Below are 20,120 nucleotides of genomic sequence, written 5' to 3' on the forward strand. Positions count from 1 at the left end.
TCAAGGCAGGCTGCTGACAGGTCTCTCTGGAGCTCGCTAGCATCCACCTTTTAAGCACGACAAAACAAAACAAGGCTGTTTCAAAGGATCTGTGCCACCCCAGAACCTGTGCGCAACCGGAAAAAGGCACACGGGGGCCTGACGATGTGAGCTGGAAGGGACCGCAGCCTCCGCTGTTGCTGCAGCCCCCTGGCACGGTGTCAGGAGCCAGGGCTGCATTCATCCGCGCTACCTCTGCATTGCTTCAGCAAAACCTTCTGCTGAGTGCAGGCTCTCAGCTGCCGGGACGTCCTTCAGCTCTCACGCTGGCGCAGCGGAGCCACGAGATTTTCCCCCTCTGCCTTTCCTGCGTTTGAGCAAGCCATGACATAATAAGCAATTTCCCCCCACACACTCCTATAGGGAGGGGCATGGCTGGGTGGGGGGTCATTCTCATAACAAAAAATGAAAATACCATTTAAATATGGCATGTGCATCATCAGAAATATATTTAGAGGAGAAAGGTTGGTGCTTTATTTCTAAAGAGGCACCCTAAATTAAGCAGTGATGAAAAACACATCCAAGGACGTTGGATTGCTACGGCTTTTAACCCTCCTTCCAGTACACCTGTGGTGGAATCATGCAAGAATCCTCCATCTGGACACAATGCAAGTGAACGAGAGCTACCTCCAAAAAATCGCATTTAGACAGATCAAAAATGATCACTACGACAGAGTCTCACTGAATCGGGATGCAACTGTGTCAATCAAACTTGACCGTAGGACCTTCAATCCCTTCAAGTGTCCATTTGGTAACAGAAAGCAGGCCTTAGACCCACGATACCGACTTGTCTCGGCTTTTCACGTCATTGCCGGCTCATTAGCACCTGCCATCCTAGAACATAAGAAAATGCCATACTGGGTCAGACCAAGGGTCCATCAAGCCCAGCATCCTCTCTCCAACAGTGGCCAATCCAGGTCATAAGAACCTGGCAAGTACCCAAAAGCTAAGTTGCTGTTGAGTCTCAGCTATCAACGGGGAAGTTCAAGCTGTGATTTTCCTCCCTCTCTTTTCAATTTCACCAAGCGGGAAACACTTTTGGGCATTGGAACTTTGTTTTTCTGTTTGATGATGTTAGGAAGAGAAAGTATCTGAAACCCGCAAGAATATAACTGTGGGTGGCATGGAAGGTACGGCAGGAACATCTTACAGTCTCGTTCATAGACAGGAGCCATCCTGCTGGATGGTCACTTCCAGCACAGATCATGAGACAAACTGAGATTACAGGGCAGCTTCCTGCAGCTCCTACAGGTGGTCTAAACTCCTAGGCATCGGAGAAATCATCCCACGTCAATAACTGTCTACAGCATTTGGAGAATTTAAGATCTTGCACTAGGTCTTCACTTTTGAGACCAAACTGGAACAATCCCGACCTAGCGATATCACTGATCGGTCCAAAAATGTAATTCAAAGCCACAATCTACATCTCCGTGCACAACCTGAGTATTTCCTGGTGGGCGGGGCTCTTTGGATGCAAAAGCTCAAACAGATCCCTGAAAATCCACAGAAAAATCCCAAGTTCCTGTTCAGATGAAAGAACAAAAATAGCAAGATTAGCAGTGAATCAAACCAAGCGCCCCACGTCTCCTCAGACACTGACCGGGTCACTGCACCTGTCCAGAGAGAGGAGGCAGACCTAGAAAAAGGGGGCAGCAGGCGATAACTCGGCTGAAAGCATTGCCCTCCAATGAGGAACCCAAAATCTCAGCCAACAGCTCGGGCTTTTCTGCCATTTGCATTCATGGAGAAAAAAAAATTTTGTTTTATGAATGAAAGCCAAGGCAGCCTGAACCCCCGTGACATCCCAGCAAGAGGTGACTGCCAACACTTTCCTCCTGGCTGCTGAGCACAAGGCTCCAGGAGGCACGGTCTTGGACAGTTCTGCTGCACGTGTCCTGGTTTGGCATGGAGGGATCTGATTTATAGACGTGATCAGGAGTTGCAATTTGCCTGGATTATTAGAGCTCTTTTACTGCTGCGTGCCAGAGCAGCGAACTGCTGGTGCCAGGGGAGAAAACACTTCCAAAGCTCAAACACTCCTAGCTTAAAAGCTTAGGTGCCATTTCCAGAGTGCCTGAAAGTTTTGATTCATTAGATCGGCCTGACCTCAGGAATCTAGTGGCCAACACCCTACTCAGCATTACTTCCGTAAGTACTACACAGAAAGGCCACAACCCTTATGAAACTAGAAAAACTCCAGGCCTCGAAAGAACATAAGAACATGCCATACTGGGTCAGACCAAGGGTCCATCAAGCCCAGCAACCTGTTTCCAACAGAGGCCAAACCAGGCCATAAGAACCTGGCAAGTACCCAAACACTAAGTCTATTCCATGTTACCATTGCTAGTAATAGCAATCTCTCCAAACTGAATCTCCAAACTCCAAACTGAATCTCCAAATCTCCAAACTGAATCTCCAAATCTCCAAATCTCCAAACTGAATCTCCAAATCTCCAAACTGAATCTCTCCAAAAAACCCTGGACTTCTGGAACTCTTGCCAACTAGCCATCAACAACTTGCTCACGAGCCTCAATCTGATTCTAAATCAAAGCAAAACAGAATACCTACTCATCTCCCAAGACGGAACCCACACACATCCCAGTACCATCTTGTCTTCTCAATTAACAATGTCCACACAAGTCAGAAATCTAGGGGTTATCCTTGATAATCAAATGAATTACAGATCTCTCATAAATAATATCGTAAAGGATGGATTCTTCAAATTACAAGTTTTGAAAAGGTTGAGACCTCTCCTCCATTTCCAAGATTTCCGTTTAGTGTTGCAAGCTATCATTCTCACGAAAATAGATTATTGCAACTCGCTTCTACTAGGCCTCCCCGCTAACGCCATAAAACCCCTACAGATGCTGCAAAACGCAGCAGCAAGGATCTTAACCAAGTCCAATAAAAGAGACCACATATCACCTATTTTGAAAACCCTACACTGGCTACCCGTGAAATTCAGAATACTATTCAAAGTGCTCTCATTAACCCACAAGGCTCTACACAACTTGGCACCACTCGAGCTCAAAATCCCTCTCCGATTCCACACCTCCTCCAGACCAGTAAGACAAGCCTATAAAAACAACCTACATACACTACCGATGAAGTCAGCATTAAGCAAAAGAGCCTTCTCTACAGCGGGCCCCAAAATCTGGAACTCTCTCCCACCAGAACTCAGAGCAGGGCAATGCTCATCTACATTTAAAAAAAGACTCAAGACTTGGTTGTTCAACCAAGCTTTCCCATAACAGCTTCCTGTGGAACATCTCGGCCAATGATTACCCACCTGAGAGCTATTTAGATCATCTATAGAACTCACTTAATCTATGGCAGTCGAAGACATAACCTAGTCTTATAATTAGCAACTGTTTATTTAACTTAGGCCTCCCCTTATAATTAGCAACTGTTTATTTAACCTACATTAGGCACTTTTACTTTTACTTATACCTATATTAGGCAATGTATCTTTACTGGTTAACCCCATATTTACTTATCCAAGTTATATCGACCTGTTCTTTGTAAGACATTTTCTTTGTAAGACATTTACTTGTCAATGTTATTGTTCTGTTAAAATGTAAACCGAATTGATCAGTAATTCTGTTATTGGAAAGTCGGTATATAAAAATGCTAAATAAATAAATAAATAATAGCAGTGGCTATTTTCTAAGTCAACTTAATTAATAGCAGGTAATGGACTTCTCCTCCAAGAACTTATCCAATCCTTTTTTAAACACAGCTATACTAACTGCACTAACCACATCCTCTGGCAACAAATTCCAGAGTTTAATTGTGCGTTGAGTAAAAAAGAACTTTCTCCAATTAGTTTTAAATGTGCCACATGCTAACTTCATGGAGTGCCCCCCAAGTCTTTCTATTATCCAAAAGAGTAAATAACCGATTCACATCTACCCGTTCTAGACCTCTCATGATTTTAAACACCTCTATCATATCCCCCCTCAGTCATCTCTTCTCCAAGCTGAAAAGTCGTAACCTCTTTGGTCTTTCTTCATAGGGGAGCTGTTACATTCCCCTTATCATTTTGGTAGCCCTTCTCTATACCTTCTCCATCGCAATTCTATCTTTTTTGAGATGCGGCGACCAGAATTGTACACAGTATTCAAGGTGCAGTCTCACCATGGAGCGATACAGAGGCATTATGACATTTTCTGTTTTATTCACCATTCCCTTTCTAATAATTCCCAACATTCTGTTTGCTTTTTTGACTGCCGCAGCACACCGAACCGACGATGTCAATGTGTTATCCACTATGACGCCTAGATCTCTTTCTTGGGTTGTAGCACCTAATATGGAACCTAACATTGTGTAACTATAGCATGGGTTATTTTTCCCTATATGCATCACCTTGCACTTATCCACATTAAATTTCATCTGCCATTTTGATGCCCAAATGAAAAGTAATGAAGTATTGGCTGTCAAGTTAAAGGCTCCTGTCAGATGGAGAGAGGCACTGAAAGTCCCTCCCGACTGCAGCCATTGAGAGAGTGCTGCGTCGCTCGGACAGGACATCCGAGGATGGGAGGGGAAGAAAATGGAGCAAACCCAATGCAATGAAATACATTGGGCGACTCAAGTCTTACCGTGTCGGGACCTGCTCAAGGCCGACCCTTCACCTATTCAGCCTGACAGGTTGCAGGAAATGGCTCTCTGCTACCGGACCAACATTTTCATCGGCTGTCTCCCTGAGATGCCTACCAGCTCCAGACCACATCTGCAGGGTGTGTGAAACCAGCTGCCAGCGGATGTCGGGAGGATGTTCCTGGACTTACTTTGCATTATCACCCCCTGCTAAGGGGATCAGGCATGTAGGCAAACAAAAAAAAAAAAATCTAACAAAACGTGCATCTCCCTTCTGAGACCCTGCAGTCAAAACCCTGCCGCTCCGCTCATCGCCCGCTTCTGCACCGTCAGCAAAGAGGTTTCTTCAGGAGCAAGAGACAGTAAAGCAGAGCTCCTTGGGGCCCGTCATTTTCCCACCCCCCTGCACGGGCCAGGGGAATGCAAGGGGCCGAGAAATGTGAAATTATTCTCAAGTGTCAGCACCAGCAGGAACCAAAATCACTGCTCAGTTCTTTCCTTCTGTCCCAAGGCCGTCCGTGCGCTCATACCCGGGGCCCGGATCTAGGCAAGATGTGAGGGGCCCCCAAAAACGAGAACCCCCCCACCCCCTCGGCTCCTCAGTCCCCCAAAGGGGATCCCCGGGTCCTGCAATCTTTAACCTGGCCCTGCACACACCGGAACACATCCCTGAATAATTAGTGCAAGCAAACCCGCTCGGAATCCCACGCAAATCATTTCAGCATTATTAAAAATAGCCTGAGGCAAGTTTAGCATGTAAATACAATGAACAAGCAGATCAATCATGACCATCTTAACATGGTGCCAAAATCCAGACTCCTCTATGAAGCAAGTAAACTGGAAACATCAATACACTTAAAAACTGGAAGGAAGTAGAGTCTTATTAAAGCTGTATTCAGTAAGACTATTTAATCTTCAAAACAGAATGAATGTTGCTGAATCAGGACATTCAGTTCTTCTTGGGATTTAAATTGTTACAACCAACACAAAGATCTTAGTTAAAGAATATCTAATGAGATCCAGTGCTTAGATTAGCTATAATCAGTTAAGAAGCCATGGCGGCAGGTTTTTAATATCTACAGCAGTTACAAAAACAAACATGTTCCTTCCATGTGCAATGATTTTTTCACAATTTAAATGCTTGGATAAGGACATATTTCCACTGCAGACATGCGCAAACCCATCAAAGAATTGCAAAAAACGTTGGCTACAGAATTCTGTCCACCATGCGGCTATAAAATCTACCCTCAGACTGGTGGAAAAAAAACTAGGGGGCTTCATAACTTATAACAAACTGAACTTGTGTGCCCCAAAATCATTCCTGTACAGACCTTGTTAGAGCAGACAAGACTACTCCTAGGACATTCGGTGTGCCGAAAAATCCAATGGCCAGGGGATCAACCACAAATGTGAAAACTTAGTGGGCTACCAGTTTTCATCAGGAGGCCATGATACCACCAAGCTTCAGAGCCTACTGCTCTTCTAGGGAACCTCCCGCTCTCTACAACCCAGAGGAGGAATATGGCAGGATATAATCCCACCCCCAAACGGATATAATCCCACCCCCAAACGGATATAATCCCACCCCCAAACCTTCCACTTGACTCCCCAGTGTGTAAACATCATGTGTTACAGAATTACAAGGGAAACGAACTTTGTGAGCACTAAACCTTTTTGCTTTTTCAAGTACTTGGTTAGTTTTTTTACATTTTTATTCTATGCTTCCATAATGAGCCCCAAGGCGGAAAACATTCACTGAAAATGATGAGTTCCAGTAGAAAGCCATTTCAAAATGGGACACTACTGCAGGGGTAACAGAACAATTTGGAGGGCAAAACCAGGATCTATTGTGGTTTTGTTTTTTTTGGGTGAGCTTAAAGATATGAGTGTACTTTATAGATTTATGACACCATAACTCTGAAACAGAACCTCACTTTGGAGAATGACCTATCGACCTCTACAACAGTCAATAGTTTATGTAGCCTTCTGGATGTCATCATCAAAAGTCTATTTCCTGCCATTTTTGTTAAAAGAGTTTAATAAAGCATGCGTAGATTACCAGTTTCAATCAATAATCAAAAAACTATTGACCTCTTAGGAGGGATGTGCAACCTCCAGAGGCAATGAAATTTGAAGTTGAAACCCTCTGTCAATTACTATTTATTTTGGCCAACAACTGCTACTACTGATCACATTTTCCACATAAATATTAAAATGTCTAGCACTGAAAATGAAAGAAACACAGAATAGATGGACTACTAGCTTCTTCTAATCATTTCCACTCCCATTGCACAAATTCACATTCACTTCCTTACAACGCTGTGCTTTTCCCAGGCCTTCTTGAACTCTGTTACTGTTTTAGCCACTCCCCAGGACTGTTGCTGGGTTAAGTGATGTCCATGCGGTCTGGGGGATTGTATTTATGAAATACAATACCCCACCTTTTCAGGACTTCAAAGTGGCTTACATAAAGACAAGTTAACAGCCAATCTCACTGGCCAATTCATCCTCCCCAATTAAAAGAACCCATAGCCAGTCCCAACTCACCCACCATAGCAAATCTGACCCAATACCAATCATTCTATATCAATAAGGCAACCAGTCCATCCATTCCCCTATGGATGCCTTCCAGTTAAAGACAGTCAATCCATTAGCTTCCCCGGATAGATCACCAAATAAATAACTCAAAGTAAAAGCAGCCTAACCATTGGCCCAATCCCAACCATTCTATACCAATAAGTCAACCTGTCCATCCATTCCCCTATGGATGCCTTCCAGTCAATCCGTTAGCTTCCCCAGGTAGATCACCAAGTAAAATAACTCAAAGTAAGAGCATCTTAACCATTGGCCTAATCCCGACCATACTATACCAATAAATCAACCTGTCCATCCATTCCCCTATGGATGCCTTCCAGTTAAAGAGAGTTAATCCGTTAGCTTCTCCAGGTAGATCACCAAGTAAAATAACTCAAAGTAAGAGCAGCCTAACCATGGGCTGCCTTAAAAAAAAAAAAAAGACATGACGAGGAATACTGTTCAAAAAATAGCAACAGGATAACTAAAGAACTTACCATGGGTACAGTTAAACAGACACTCATCAAAGAAGGAATGGTCAAACGAGCCTGTTGAGATGATCTTAAAGTAAAACTTGGTAAGTACAGAGAAAGAGAAATAGCAAGATATTTAGGGACCCTGAATCGCAAAACTTCAAAGGCCAGTGTCAAAACCTTAAATTTGGACCCGAAATCCAATGGAAACCAGCGCAGCTCCTTCAGAACAGTTGCAATGTGATCATCAGAGTGTAGTCAAGCCGATACTGTGGCCCACTAAGTTAGGAAGATTTGGAATGAATAATCCCCCACTAATGATGCAAGAACGTAGAAGATTGCATCTGCCGCTGCAGTGACAGCGGCAGCAAGACACATTGACATTCCCGTCTCCCGCCCCCTGCACCGGTGTCCAAGCAGGCACCCATTTGCCCTTCCAACAGCCCCGACTTCCACTGAGAGGCCCATTGCATGCATCCACTACTCTTTCCGTGACGAAATGGTTACTTGTGTGGATGTTGACCGGGCTTTGCTCTTGAAGCTTATTTTTTAGCTGCGAACTGTGTTCATGGGCTCATGGAAGGATATACAAGAAAAGATACCACCCGTGTGCACTAGAAACGCAGGGAACTCATCTGCCTGAGTTCTTATGCAATGAGGTGCCTCATGCATTAGCTCAGGGCTCACTTCAACATGCTCACCAACACATATCCCGGCAAAAATAAACAGGCACTTTCACACAGCTAAAAATAACCTTTGTGAATCATCTTATCTGGCCCAATATTGTGAGTTCAATTTAACATTCTATCACGCAATCTTCAGTACAATAGTTTTTAAATTAAATCAGAGAATAATCTTAGGTATTGGCGAGTATATAACAGGCCAATTATAAAACATGCGTATGATTTGAAATACACCTTCCCTGCGTAAGTTTGCTCCTAATTTTTGGAGGTTACTCAAGGAAACCTACTTCGCATAACTTCCATAGGACTTTGCTAGCTTTAACGCGCATATGTAAGCGGATTTTAAAACATGCTCGCACAAAGTTTTTCCAATTAGTCCACCGGTTTTGTCGGTCAATATCAAGGTCTCCCAGACCCCCCTGGTTCTTCATCCCGCAGGCCGCCCAATTGACCGGGATCCCTCACCCTGTCCTTGTAAGCCCTAAAATGCGAGATCTACAGGCTTGCTTCTCATCAGGAGCAGTTTTAAAATATGGAGTTATGTAAATGTTAGCCCCGCCCTAGTAAGATCATGCCCTGCCCCCCTTATGTTTGGCGCACACATGGGTACCTACATGCATAAATTGCAGCTTTTAAAATCCGCGTCGCTTGCACGTGGCCCACATATGCGCGTATGTGGGCGTTTTTGTGCGATCAACAATTTTAAAATTGACCTCTAAGTGAGCAAATAAAATGAACGTTTTCACTGAAAATTCTAGGTAAATCAATGTTTCTCTGGAATCTACACCAGCATCAGTCCCCATCTGTACTTTTTCAGGGCAAATCTGAAGTATTTAAATAGTTGGTTGCTGAGCAGGAAGCAAAAGGCTCAGACAGAGAAACAGACCACCTGAGGAGCCTGCAAAAGATTGCTTGTACTGGTCTGGAGAAGGTCTGGAAGAATGAGTTGAATTTGACAGATTGTACCATTCCCTGGGAACGTTACTGGTCTACAATTTCGAGCGAGTTCCTCTTTCAGCTAAAATAATAAATAAATAAATCCAATAACCCATGTAGTCTGTTGATAAACTTACGTTCATGAAAATTACTTTGCTTTTGACACAATGAAAATCGATACATGTTCTCATCTCATTTTTCCTGTAAAAATATAAATCCTTTTGGGATTCGAGCTCGTGAAAGGATTACCGGGATTCGGAGGCTGGATTAAGGACCCAATTGTTATTCTGAAATCCTATTACTCTCTGAGATATAAAAACTACTGGATCTACTTCTCTCTCTCTTGCGAATCAAATAACACTTACTATTTGGAAGTCTAGCAATTTCATTGCTCTCAGGAGGAATATGGTTTCTAAATATGAAAATACGGCTGCAGAAGAGCAGGGAAATATTAGAAATCACCTTCGTGTGTTAACTCTACTTTCTTTGTAGTTGGATGACAAGCAGTGAAGAGACTTGGACTGGAAAACAAAGACAGACCATCGATACGTTTCCAGCTCCCCAAGGAACATTCCATTCTTTGCACATGGCGATGACCCCCACCATCGGAAGTCAGGCACCGTTTGGAGAAATCCGCCACAAATAAAGCCGACCGCAAATGGGAGAGAGACAATTTTCAACGGGAAAGCAAAAAGGCAGATGTCAAAACCTGAAGCTTCGACTCCTTAAACCTTCAACTCTCACCCAAAAATCACAAAAATTAAACCGTTAACCTGGCTTGTTTTAGTTTAGAAAGAAAAAATAATTGACTACCTAGGGATAAGGAAATAATTCAGCTCTGTAAAAAAAAAAAAAAAAAAGGACAGAGTTTTGAAGCTCTTGAGAATGGATAGAGAAAAGTGAATGCCTTTACTTTTATACAATAGATCAAGGGAGGCCAGATGCACAATCTAAGAAAGACCTGCATGACAGGATACAACCGACGGAATTACACACACATAATGAGGATCCCTATGCAGAGTTATCCAGCAGCACAACCTTACAAGAACTGACAACGGAGGACATTTGAAAAGACAAAATTCATTGTTTCGGTGTGCATTTGCTTTTTCCCCTGGTAATTTGCAGTAGTGAAACGTAAAGACCCACAGGTAGATAATCAGACTTATCCAGCAAACTCACAAGGGATATTCTGCAGCACATCTACGCTGCTGAATATCCCCATAAACGTCACTAGCTAGCCAGATAAGGCTTATCCGGCTGATTGAGCAGGTCTAACTTAGTCTGCTAACTTAACCAGACAAGTCAGAAATCTACACTTATCTGGCTAAGTTAACTGGATAAGTAGCTCCTCCCCGATCTGCCCACATCTCACTCACCACTTATCCGGCTAAGTGGCAACCACTAATTGCAGCCAGACAGTCGGACAAAATAGTGCTGAATATCGGCCTCCCAAGGGTTCAATTTATATCCTTGATAGGAACAACCATTTCTTCCATGAAACCCCCCCCCCCCCCCCCCGCTGTGTGGAAGCTAAGCGCATGGATAAAAGATGTAAGCAGGGTGCAAAGTTCCTGAAAGCAGCAGCTGCTCAAACATCTGTATGGACCTTCTCACCCTTGTCAAGGATGACACCATCACTTAAGGAAATGATCTTCTTTCCCACAACACTCGCTCTCACAGGCTTCAATGTCACCTCCCTCAAGGGCCTGCTACAAATAATGCTACAAAAAGCAACAATATTTGATCTTTTTGTTTTATAAAATACCCAGAGACCCTTCATGTAGAAACAATTAGTAAAGAAAGTTTAACAAAATGCAATTCCTGCACTGTCATGTCAACGAGCATAGAAGATTTCTGTAAAAGAAACCCTTTGCTTACACAAGGCCAGAGTCAATCAAAGCCACCTACTGGCAAGATCGGCTCCCTGCAAGTCTCCTGCGAACCCCTCTCCAGAATCCAGAGGCTTCCATAACTCTCCGGCAAGGAGCAGAGCATCAGACTCTTCCAAAGCTGGCATAGCTGGTTAATTCACAAACGCCAAACCTCGTCCACCCCTTACAATAAAACTATGGTCTAAATACCAACATCCTTTTACTCCAGGTAGCCTTAGCAGCAGGAGTGTGCACAGTGTTAGGGCAGTGTACCCCAAATGTTAGATTTCTAGGCAAGCATTACAGGGGTGAAGGAAACATATCATCTTCTCTCAAGCCTACGTTACATCACCTCTGAACAGCATACGATAAGCAAGTTACTGGTAACATGCAGATAAAGCCACAAGCAGTGTCCCACCTTTGCTACAAAATTTAAATTTGTAGGTTTTTTTTTGGGGGGGGGGGGGGGTTTTAACTAAAGAGGTCTCATAGAAGAGGATTTTGTTACTTTATTCCAATCTTAAGGCATCTCTGCAAATGGCAGCGGGGTCTCTGTTCCTTCTCCCTTCTCAGCTCCATCTCATGAAGGCCACCCGCCACACAGGCTGACGCAATATTGGAGCGCGTTAAGCAGGCGCTCAAGATTGAGTGCCCGCTCTCTTAACGCGCGCCAATCCACCTCTCCCGGGCGTCGGACTTAATATTTAAATGGACTGCCGCGGTAAAAAAGAGGCGCTAGGGAAGACTGTGAACCCCTAGCACCTCCTCGGCATCGGAAGCCCAGGAGAGGTGGCTGTCAGCGGGTTAGGAAAATGGACGCTCAATCTTACAAGTGTCCATTTGCCTAACCTGACTGCTGGCAATTTTTTTTTTGCCAGTTCTCCTTTTTTCGGTTCCTCCAACTTAATATCGCCATGATATTAAGTCGGAGGAATTACAGAAAAGCAGTTTTGTCTGCTTTTCTGTTTACTTTTGGGGCTCCTCAAGAATTAACGCCTTTTTTTTTTTTTTTTGCATCGGAGAGTAATAGCTAATAGCCTCGTTAACATGAATTTAAATGCAATGAGCGCTATTAGCTACGCGCTAGTTTGGAGGCGCTTTTTGGACACGCTAATCCCCTTATTGCAGGAGGGGTTTTGGATTCTGCCAAACATGCATAAAGCCGCGCGCTCGGCCAAGAGCACTATAATGCATTGGCCTGACAGAGAGGACAAAATTAGCTGCCATGGGCAGAAATGGAAAGGGAGAGTAAAACACAAAGGACAAAGACTCTAATGGCCACGCAAGTGATCTCATTTAATCCAGACTGAAGAATGATGCTCTCGTGCGTCAGGCCTCTTAAATTAAAATTCAGCATACAGTACACTTTTTTGGGTATAATGGATGTGATCCGCTGCACCCCGGCACCAACCACCTGCCCACTGCTTCTCAAACCCGCTCCTTCGATGATCACCCAGGGAGCACTACGCTGCTCCGTCAGCAGAGCAGAGGCTGTGAACCCCATGGGAGGGAGAGGCACCGGGCCTGATGGCTCCACTTGAGGTGGGGAGAAGGAGTCTGGGAGTTTCTGGGTAGTGGGCGAGACCTCGTTCATTAGGTCAGCTAAGCCTGCCCTCAAACTTTCTGCAAATTTCTAATTTGCTGAGGATATAAAATGCTGACTCCTGGTTTGATTACAAAAACTAAAATACTCAACACAATTAACCACTATCTACCCCACAACAAGGCAGAACCATCTGTTGCTCTCTGATTTATTTGTTCTGGTTGGGGTTTGGCTGAACAAACAAACAAGGGGCTCTTACCCATTTCTGAAGTACAGGACATGAGCTCGTTGAAGCCCCGTTTCCAGGAAAAATCCGAGCTCCTGATCCTGCACAGCCGGACTTGGCTTAGGGCTTCTGTTCTGAATATTAGAAAGCATCACCTGAGGAGGCAAGAACAGAAAGAGGAGGCACATGAAATGTCAAAATTCACATACCAGGCCAATCATGCTTTACCTGTTTACATTAAAAAGCCTATTAAAAAAATCCTGGCCTCACAGAGCAAAAAACATCAATCCTTTTCAATAAGCCACGGGTGAAAAAACCCCCAAGAAAGCAGGTCTGTCAACTAAATGAGTGAGAACGTAGGAAAAGCGGCACAGTGGGGAGCGGGGGTTTGTCCGGGTTTTTCATGACTAAGCTCCGGATTCAAATCCAGCACAGATCCCCAGTGGGGTGAGTTTGGTGACCTCAGGCTTGTTCATATTCTAGTCACTGGTCACGGCCACGGTTGCATGAGTAGACTGAACATGGTCTGGATAATTCTTACGTAATTCAAATGATCACAAACCTGCAAAGCATCACAAAACCACAAGAAAAATGATATTTTAGGTCTTCTTACAATACATGGGCAGAAAGCTCCCAAATCTTTCTTGCTGGGAATGGAGATCAAACACGGCCTTCTGTCACACAAGCTCTACGTGGAAGATCCTGCCATGGAAAACCTTCTCGTCAGGCAATTTGGTTTCTTTAAGTTCCCTCTCCTTGCTCCTCCTCATCTGGGTTCAGGAAGCAGGAAAAGGTACAGCCCAAAGTTACTCACTGACAGAGCTTTTCAAGATGTTTATTCATCGATGTGGTGCAATTCCAGAAAGTACTGGAAATATCCTGTATGTACCCTTTTCAGGATGGTCCCCGCCGTGAACCATGTAACACATAACCCCATTACGAGATGGATGAGCTCCAGTATTGCTTTCCCAATACGTAACGTCGCGTGCTTGATGTCGCCAGCATCTGGAACTGGGAGTGAGAAACGCAGTGAGCAGACTCCTGCCCAACGTCGCCCTAAACTCAGCACAAGGAGTTCAGATTATCTGTCCATAAATCTATCCCCACGCTGCCTTACTTCAGTTAGCTCAAAACAGCAGGAAGCCCAAAAGAGAAAGAGCATCAGTCCTGGTGCTAAGCACACCACCACAGAAAAGCAAGTTTTCGCTTACCGTAAGCAGGGTAAATTAGCCACGGTGTCTGGGGACATCCTGCAGGGGCCCTGGGGGTGGAGCTTCTCTCCAAGATCACAGAGCTTTGACTCTGCGCCTGCGCGGGTCTTCCCGTGCGATCGCCATGTCTCCTCAGTCTGTAGCATAGCTTATCCAGCACAGCAGGAATAGGGAGGCTGTCCAGGAAGGCGGGCGGGTTAGCGGGCCGATGTTTCAAACACCTCATACACCGTGCAAAGGAGGTGGCGCAATCCTTTCTCCAGATCCATGAAGGGCTGAGGCAACGCGCTCTCTGATGTATCAGCCGTGAAGTGCGGTTTGAGGGACTGTAGACAATCATATAAGTATTGAAATATGTAGAATTGATGTTGTTGAATCTTGGCATTTAACATACACTCTACTTGGAAGGCTTTCTGTCCGAACTCATCCAAGTAACAGTTGTCCCTACCTGGTGGAGTGTTCGAGTGTAGCCTAGATTTTTTAGACTTCTTCATGGCCGATTCTACCACTACATAAACACGTGGCAGTTGTGCTGTTCCGTAGGAAGGGGACTTCCTCATCTGGAACTTAAGGTTGGTTTTCCTGGACACTGCTGGCCCCGAGAAGGGGGATTCCCAGGTCTTGTCCGTTACAGTGTCCAGGACTGCATAGGAGGACAAGGCTCAGCTGGAACTTCAAACTTAGAATAGGGATAGGTCCTCTAGGGGTGAAGACGGCTCTGGTGGTTCCTCCGGTGGGTCCGACGGGATTCCCATGGAGGACCCCAGTGAAGCTGGAGGGGAGTCTCTGGGTTCAGAGTCTGGTTGTGGGGAGAACTGTGGATAGGGGTCCACCGTCTCATCCCATGGGTTATAATCCTCCCATGGTGGAGACAGGAACTCCCTGGTAGGGGAAAATTCTTCCATCAAGGGGCTGGGTGGTTGACTCCTTTGCTTACTACTCTCCAGGGATGTGAAAAAATTGCTCAGAATTGCAGAGATTCGAGACATTGCTTGGGAAGCTAACCCTCCCTCTCTAGGGATCTGCTACCTCTTCTTCTGGGTGGTGGGTGAGATCCCTTCCTGCCCCTTGTCCAGGTGGACTTAGCTCTTCTGGCTGGAGGAGGCACTGCAGCTAAGAGGATTGTAGAATCAGGTTCCCTACCGTGTTCAGTTGGATTTTCGTCACTATGCCTTTTCGCCAGGGGCTCCAGTAGTTGAGGCGAGTGCCTCTTCCTTCTTGACACCAACATGACTGAGTATACTCTTTGTGATGAGCCAGAGGATCCCACTGAGAAATGGTCATCTGAGAGCGGCTCCACATCCGAGAAACCCAGCTCCAAAAGCTCCTCCGGTGAGAACACTACTTCTCCAGTTTCCCCTTGTGGGAAGTCTGCTTTTGGGGAGGTTTGTGCTTCCCCACCAGCTTCTCCTGCGTCGGGTTCGACACATGGCACATTTGCGTTGTGTGCGTCATGGATGGACGCTTCGTTACGTGGTCCTGCGTTGTCTTATGCTTGGGAGGTCTCTGCGTTGATGTGAGCGGGCCTTGGGAGCCATGCTTCGGTGTGTCGTGTCCCTGCGTCTTGCTTGCTCTGCTTCAACATCTGCATCGGTCCATGGGTCTCGATGCTGCCGACAGCTGTTGACGCTGTTTTTGGCACAGGTCTTACCAACGCATTCCCCGACGCCTGGTGTTTCCTTGGGGTGTGGGGGAGATCGAGCACTGTGATAGGATGTCCCACCTGGCTCTGCCTTGTTTTTCCGCTCAGTGGGCCCAGGGAGGAGGCTCTCCTTGACTTTTCCGGATGATGCATCTTCGGCCCTGGGGATGAATGTGAAGAGAGCCATTCCAACACCAGGGCATAAGAGCTTGTCCCCCTCCTCCCTTAGTCTTTCAATTTTCTGGGCCCTCTGTCTCTGGGCAACAACTGATCACAGTCCCGGCAGGTGGACTGGTCGTGTTCAGGGCCCAGGCAGATGTAGCAATATTTATGCCCATCTGCAATGGGCATATCCTTGTCACATTGGCAGTATTTAAATCCAAGCGGCTTGGGCGCCATGGCAGCACTTAAAAGTGCTGTTTGGGTGAGTCACTTGCATGCAAAAGTCTTCCAAGGAGACAAGAGAAGAGCTCCACTTGCAGCTAGCAGCACGGAAGAAGAAAGAGTGTGGAGAAATGGCGAACGCACGGGAAGACCCGCGCAGGTGCAGAGTCAAAGCTCTGTGATCTTGAGGAGAAGCTCCGCCCCAGGGCCGCTGGAGGGCAGCCCCAGACAGCATGGCTTATCGACAGGAAAAAGAGCGTATTGGAAACTGCAGAACCACCACACAGTCACACAAAAGCTATTTCAGGACACTTCTACACTTTACAAATTCACCACTCACTTCTAGGATTCAGCAGTACGGACTCAGCTCTCTCTGTTGAGCATACAACACACAGCAGAACTGGTATAAATGTTGTATAAGCTACTGCAGGTGTTAAGAGTAGGCCAAAGATTTTATTTTTAAAAGTCAGCACTGCAATCCTTGGCAAGAAATGCAAGTGAAACCTTATCCAGCGTTTAACATAAGGCAGGGGTAGGCAACTGCAGTCCTCGAGGACCGCAAGCCGGTTGGGTTTTCAGGATATCCGCAGTGCAGGCTGGGCATGCAAATATGTCTCATGCATGTTCAGTGCAGATATCTTGAGAACCCGATCGGCTTGTGGCTCTCAAGGTCCAGAGTGGCCGACCCCTGAAACAGTGAGGAGTTGTTAACATTTTTTTTAGGGTTGTTTATGAAAGAGAATAAAATTAAAGGGGTTTGCTTCAGCTAGAGTTTGAAAGTGCCCAGGTCACTCGCAGAGCTGCACAGCTACAGCAACAATCCAGGCCAAACTTATTCCTGACTTAGCTCTTTGGGCCTGACAGCCTGCAGAGGTGAATGCAGGGTGGGGGAGGCTCTGTGTAGGTCTATGGGTTGATTTCAGGCTACTGAGGAAGCGCCTTCAGAGCACGCTGAAGATGCTTCCATGATATGTATCTTACTTCTTGCCAAATATATGAGAGCTGTTATTCACATTTTTAGATTTGTGCTCCAGAGGTCAAAAGGAATCTGGGTTAATTGAGCCTTTTGTTCTTGGGAAGCTGCGAGCATTTCCTTGTTTTTCCATGCTCTCAGTTCCTTCAGATTACAGCCACAGCACTAGCACATTCTCTGAGGGATGAAAGCAGGTTAGAGGCCTCTCCAGAGATATTTCAAATTCTTGTTTTTGCCATTGTCTGAGCAGCACTTAACCCCTCCTCCCGTCCCACCAACCCTGCATTTTGTGAACTATAAATCCAGCCCATCTACTGTACCTATATGCTGCAAATCTAGATGGCCAAAATATTTAAAAGAGAGCAACCATTAACTCTGATCACCACGCACTGTGACAGGCAACAGCACATTATTTCCCAGTTTTCAAGGTTTTATGCTAATACTGCCGGGCATGAAGCGAGGTGCTTACTAATGATGCTGAATTAGGTGTGTTACTAGCGCCCCTCCGTTCAGGGCTGCGGCATATTTACAGCCGAAAGAAAACCAGCCCGTTAAATGTGGTCCTGTCAACGGGTTTACCCTATAACAGGAATGGGTGCGTCTTCAATGGCATCACTCACAAACAAAATGGCTGCCTCCATCCTTCCTGCGATGTACATTCAAATGGTGCAGAAAACATGTAAAACAGAAAGATATTTTGTAGTTTCACTGCAACACAACCCAGCTGCCATTGCCCTGCCCAGCATGAGCTGCTGGCACACCACCTTTACAAAATATTTCTTGAGGTGGCACAGGTTTTTTGAAGTCTAATAAGTACCGAAGGTACAGTTAAGCTCGCTTTTCAAAGTCCTGCTATAATGTCCTCTTTCTTCTTTTTGCTTAAAAGATTAGTAGAAGATGTTCTGTGCTCATACCGAGGCTTTACTCTGTTGAGATCCTATGATGCCGCAGAACAGACTGAAGTGTCACCAAGGTGCCACACGGGTGGTACCAGGGCCAGAGCATTCAGACCCCTGGGACTCCTTCACCCGTTGGATTCCTCTTTGCTTTTCGTTGTTGGCACATCTCTTTAATGGCTTAAACATTGATTGACTTTCAGCAATGTGCACGTAGGAGAACGGAGAAGATGGCTCTAGAAGATTGACGTGCACTAACGGATGAAGATTACAGCTCAGCTTCAGAAACATGAAAGGGAGGACTGCTTTGCTAATAGATGGGACGATATTTCCTGATTGGGTCCTTTTATGCAGGCAATTTACCTTGCTCCACTTCTGCTTTCAGCGATTTCAGTGCCTGTGCATGGCATAAGATCAAAAGCAGAAGAAATCAAAGTGTCCCGTCTACTGACTGAACATTACAGGAAAAGACAGGACCCATTCCCCCACACCAGTAAAAAGTCTAATCCGCCTTAAAACGATGGCAGAGAAAGAACTGGATGGATAAGGGGGGCTGGCGCTGGAACAGGCTGCTTTTCACTTCTCAGTCGCTGGTCCAACGTCAGCGCAGGCAGAGCTTGTGGTTCGTGCAGTTAGTATAGCTGTGTTTAAAAAAGGATTGGATAAGTTCTTGGAGGAGAAGTCCATTACCTGCTATTAAGTTCACTTAGAGAATAGCCACTGCCATTAGCAATGGTAACATGGAATAGACTTAGTTTTTGGGTACTTGCCAGGTTCTTATGGCCTGGATTGGCCACTGTTGGAAACAGGATGCTGGGCTTGATGGACCCTTGGTCTGACCCAGCATGGCAATTTCTTATGTTCTTATGTTCTTGAAAGTCGTGTGAAGAAGTGAGGGGAATGACCTCGGTCCACAGGTGTCCACAAGGCAAAAATCCGCCATCACAAGTGGGCAATCGCAGAAGAGAGAGCAAAGACAGTACAGACACGGAGACCGAATTATCCTCGCGCCCTGAGGAGACGCCCCGGAGGGGCAAGGTGTGGAGAAGCCTGCGCTGCCATCCATTCTGCACTCAACTTCAATTTCCAGTTCTGCCAATTAAGCATCGGTCACTAAAACCGTGAATTATTCAGTCTCTCTCTCTCTCTCTCTCCTGTTTATCCTGACACCTCAAAGGGAGAAGCTCACCCTGAAGAAAGACAGGAAGCATGGAGCGCAGACAGGTCGCCCATGGAGCGCAGCCCTAATGGGCGACCGCCTACATTGCTGAGAGAGCCATCCTGAAGAGACAAGGCCAGTAAAAGTCTGCACAGGCAGGAAGAGCAGCGAGCCTCTCAGCGCCACGGGCTGTCTGCTCTGCAAAGCACCGAAACGCGCACATCAGCGTCAGCAGGCGCGGCAGTCACAAATCATCACACGACGTGGCCTCTGGATGCAACCCGCAAATTAACGTCTCGCTAGTCTTCAACTCAAGAGCCGACCTGAGGTGCCGTTCTGTAAGTCTGGTGTTAAATTCTAGCCAAGGCAGAGCTGGAAGTTTCCACGCTGGCAAAAAAAAAAAAAAAAAAAACCCCCGCTGCTTGCTGGGGAGAGAGAAAATGGTTTGGGCTTCCTGAGAAAGGCACCCCCTGTTGCGAGCGCCTTCTTCGAAGTCTTTCAGCACCGAATCTCCGCAGTGGGGAGAGGAGCTGCGGTGAAGCAGTGAACAGCACGGGGCTATGACCTCCACCCATGCCGGCAAAAGTCTACGAGGCCTCAGGCAAGTACTTTTACCTTTCGGCATCTCTGGCTACGGTCCCGTAACTGGGAACCCCATTAGGCTAGGACCACGCAGGGCACTTCGAATCATGGCAAGGGCAGGGGGGGGGGGGGATCGCCCTTCGAGTTTGCCCAGCAGGGGTGGGGGAGGGGGGGGGGAGAACGTCTTGGCATCTGCACTGCCTCTGCTTCATTTCGTTTTGGAGGAAAGGCCTGCAGAACTGGACACGGTGTTCCCGATGAGTTCTCACCAATGAATCATACAGAAGCATTCGCACATTTTTTCCTATGGATGTTATCTCTCTCCCTGG

The 20,120-nt window shown here is 46.0% G+C and overlaps 1 protein-coding gene across 3 annotated transcripts in view; it reads right to left on the reverse strand.

Annotated features, from left to right (window-relative positions):
• TTC7B (tetratricopeptide repeat domain 7B) overlaps positions 1-20,120 on the reverse strand; it is a 336,037-nt gene that overhangs the window by 264,568 nt on the left and 51,349 nt on the right. For all 3 annotated transcript variants that reach the window (XM_029597785.1, XM_029597787.1, XM_029597786.1), the window contains exon 5: positions 12,978-13,099. In XM_029597785.1, coding sequence (XP_029453645.1) covers positions 12,978-13,099 — 122 coding nt within the window. The remainder of the gene's footprint in view (positions 1-12,977; positions 13,100-20,120) is intronic.

This window comes from Rhinatrema bivittatum, chromosome 4 (assembly GCF_901001135.1).
Source record: "Rhinatrema bivittatum chromosome 4, aRhiBiv1.1, whole genome shotgun sequence".
Lineage (NCBI taxonomy): Eukaryota > Metazoa > Chordata > Amphibia > Gymnophiona > Rhinatrematidae > Rhinatrema > Rhinatrema bivittatum.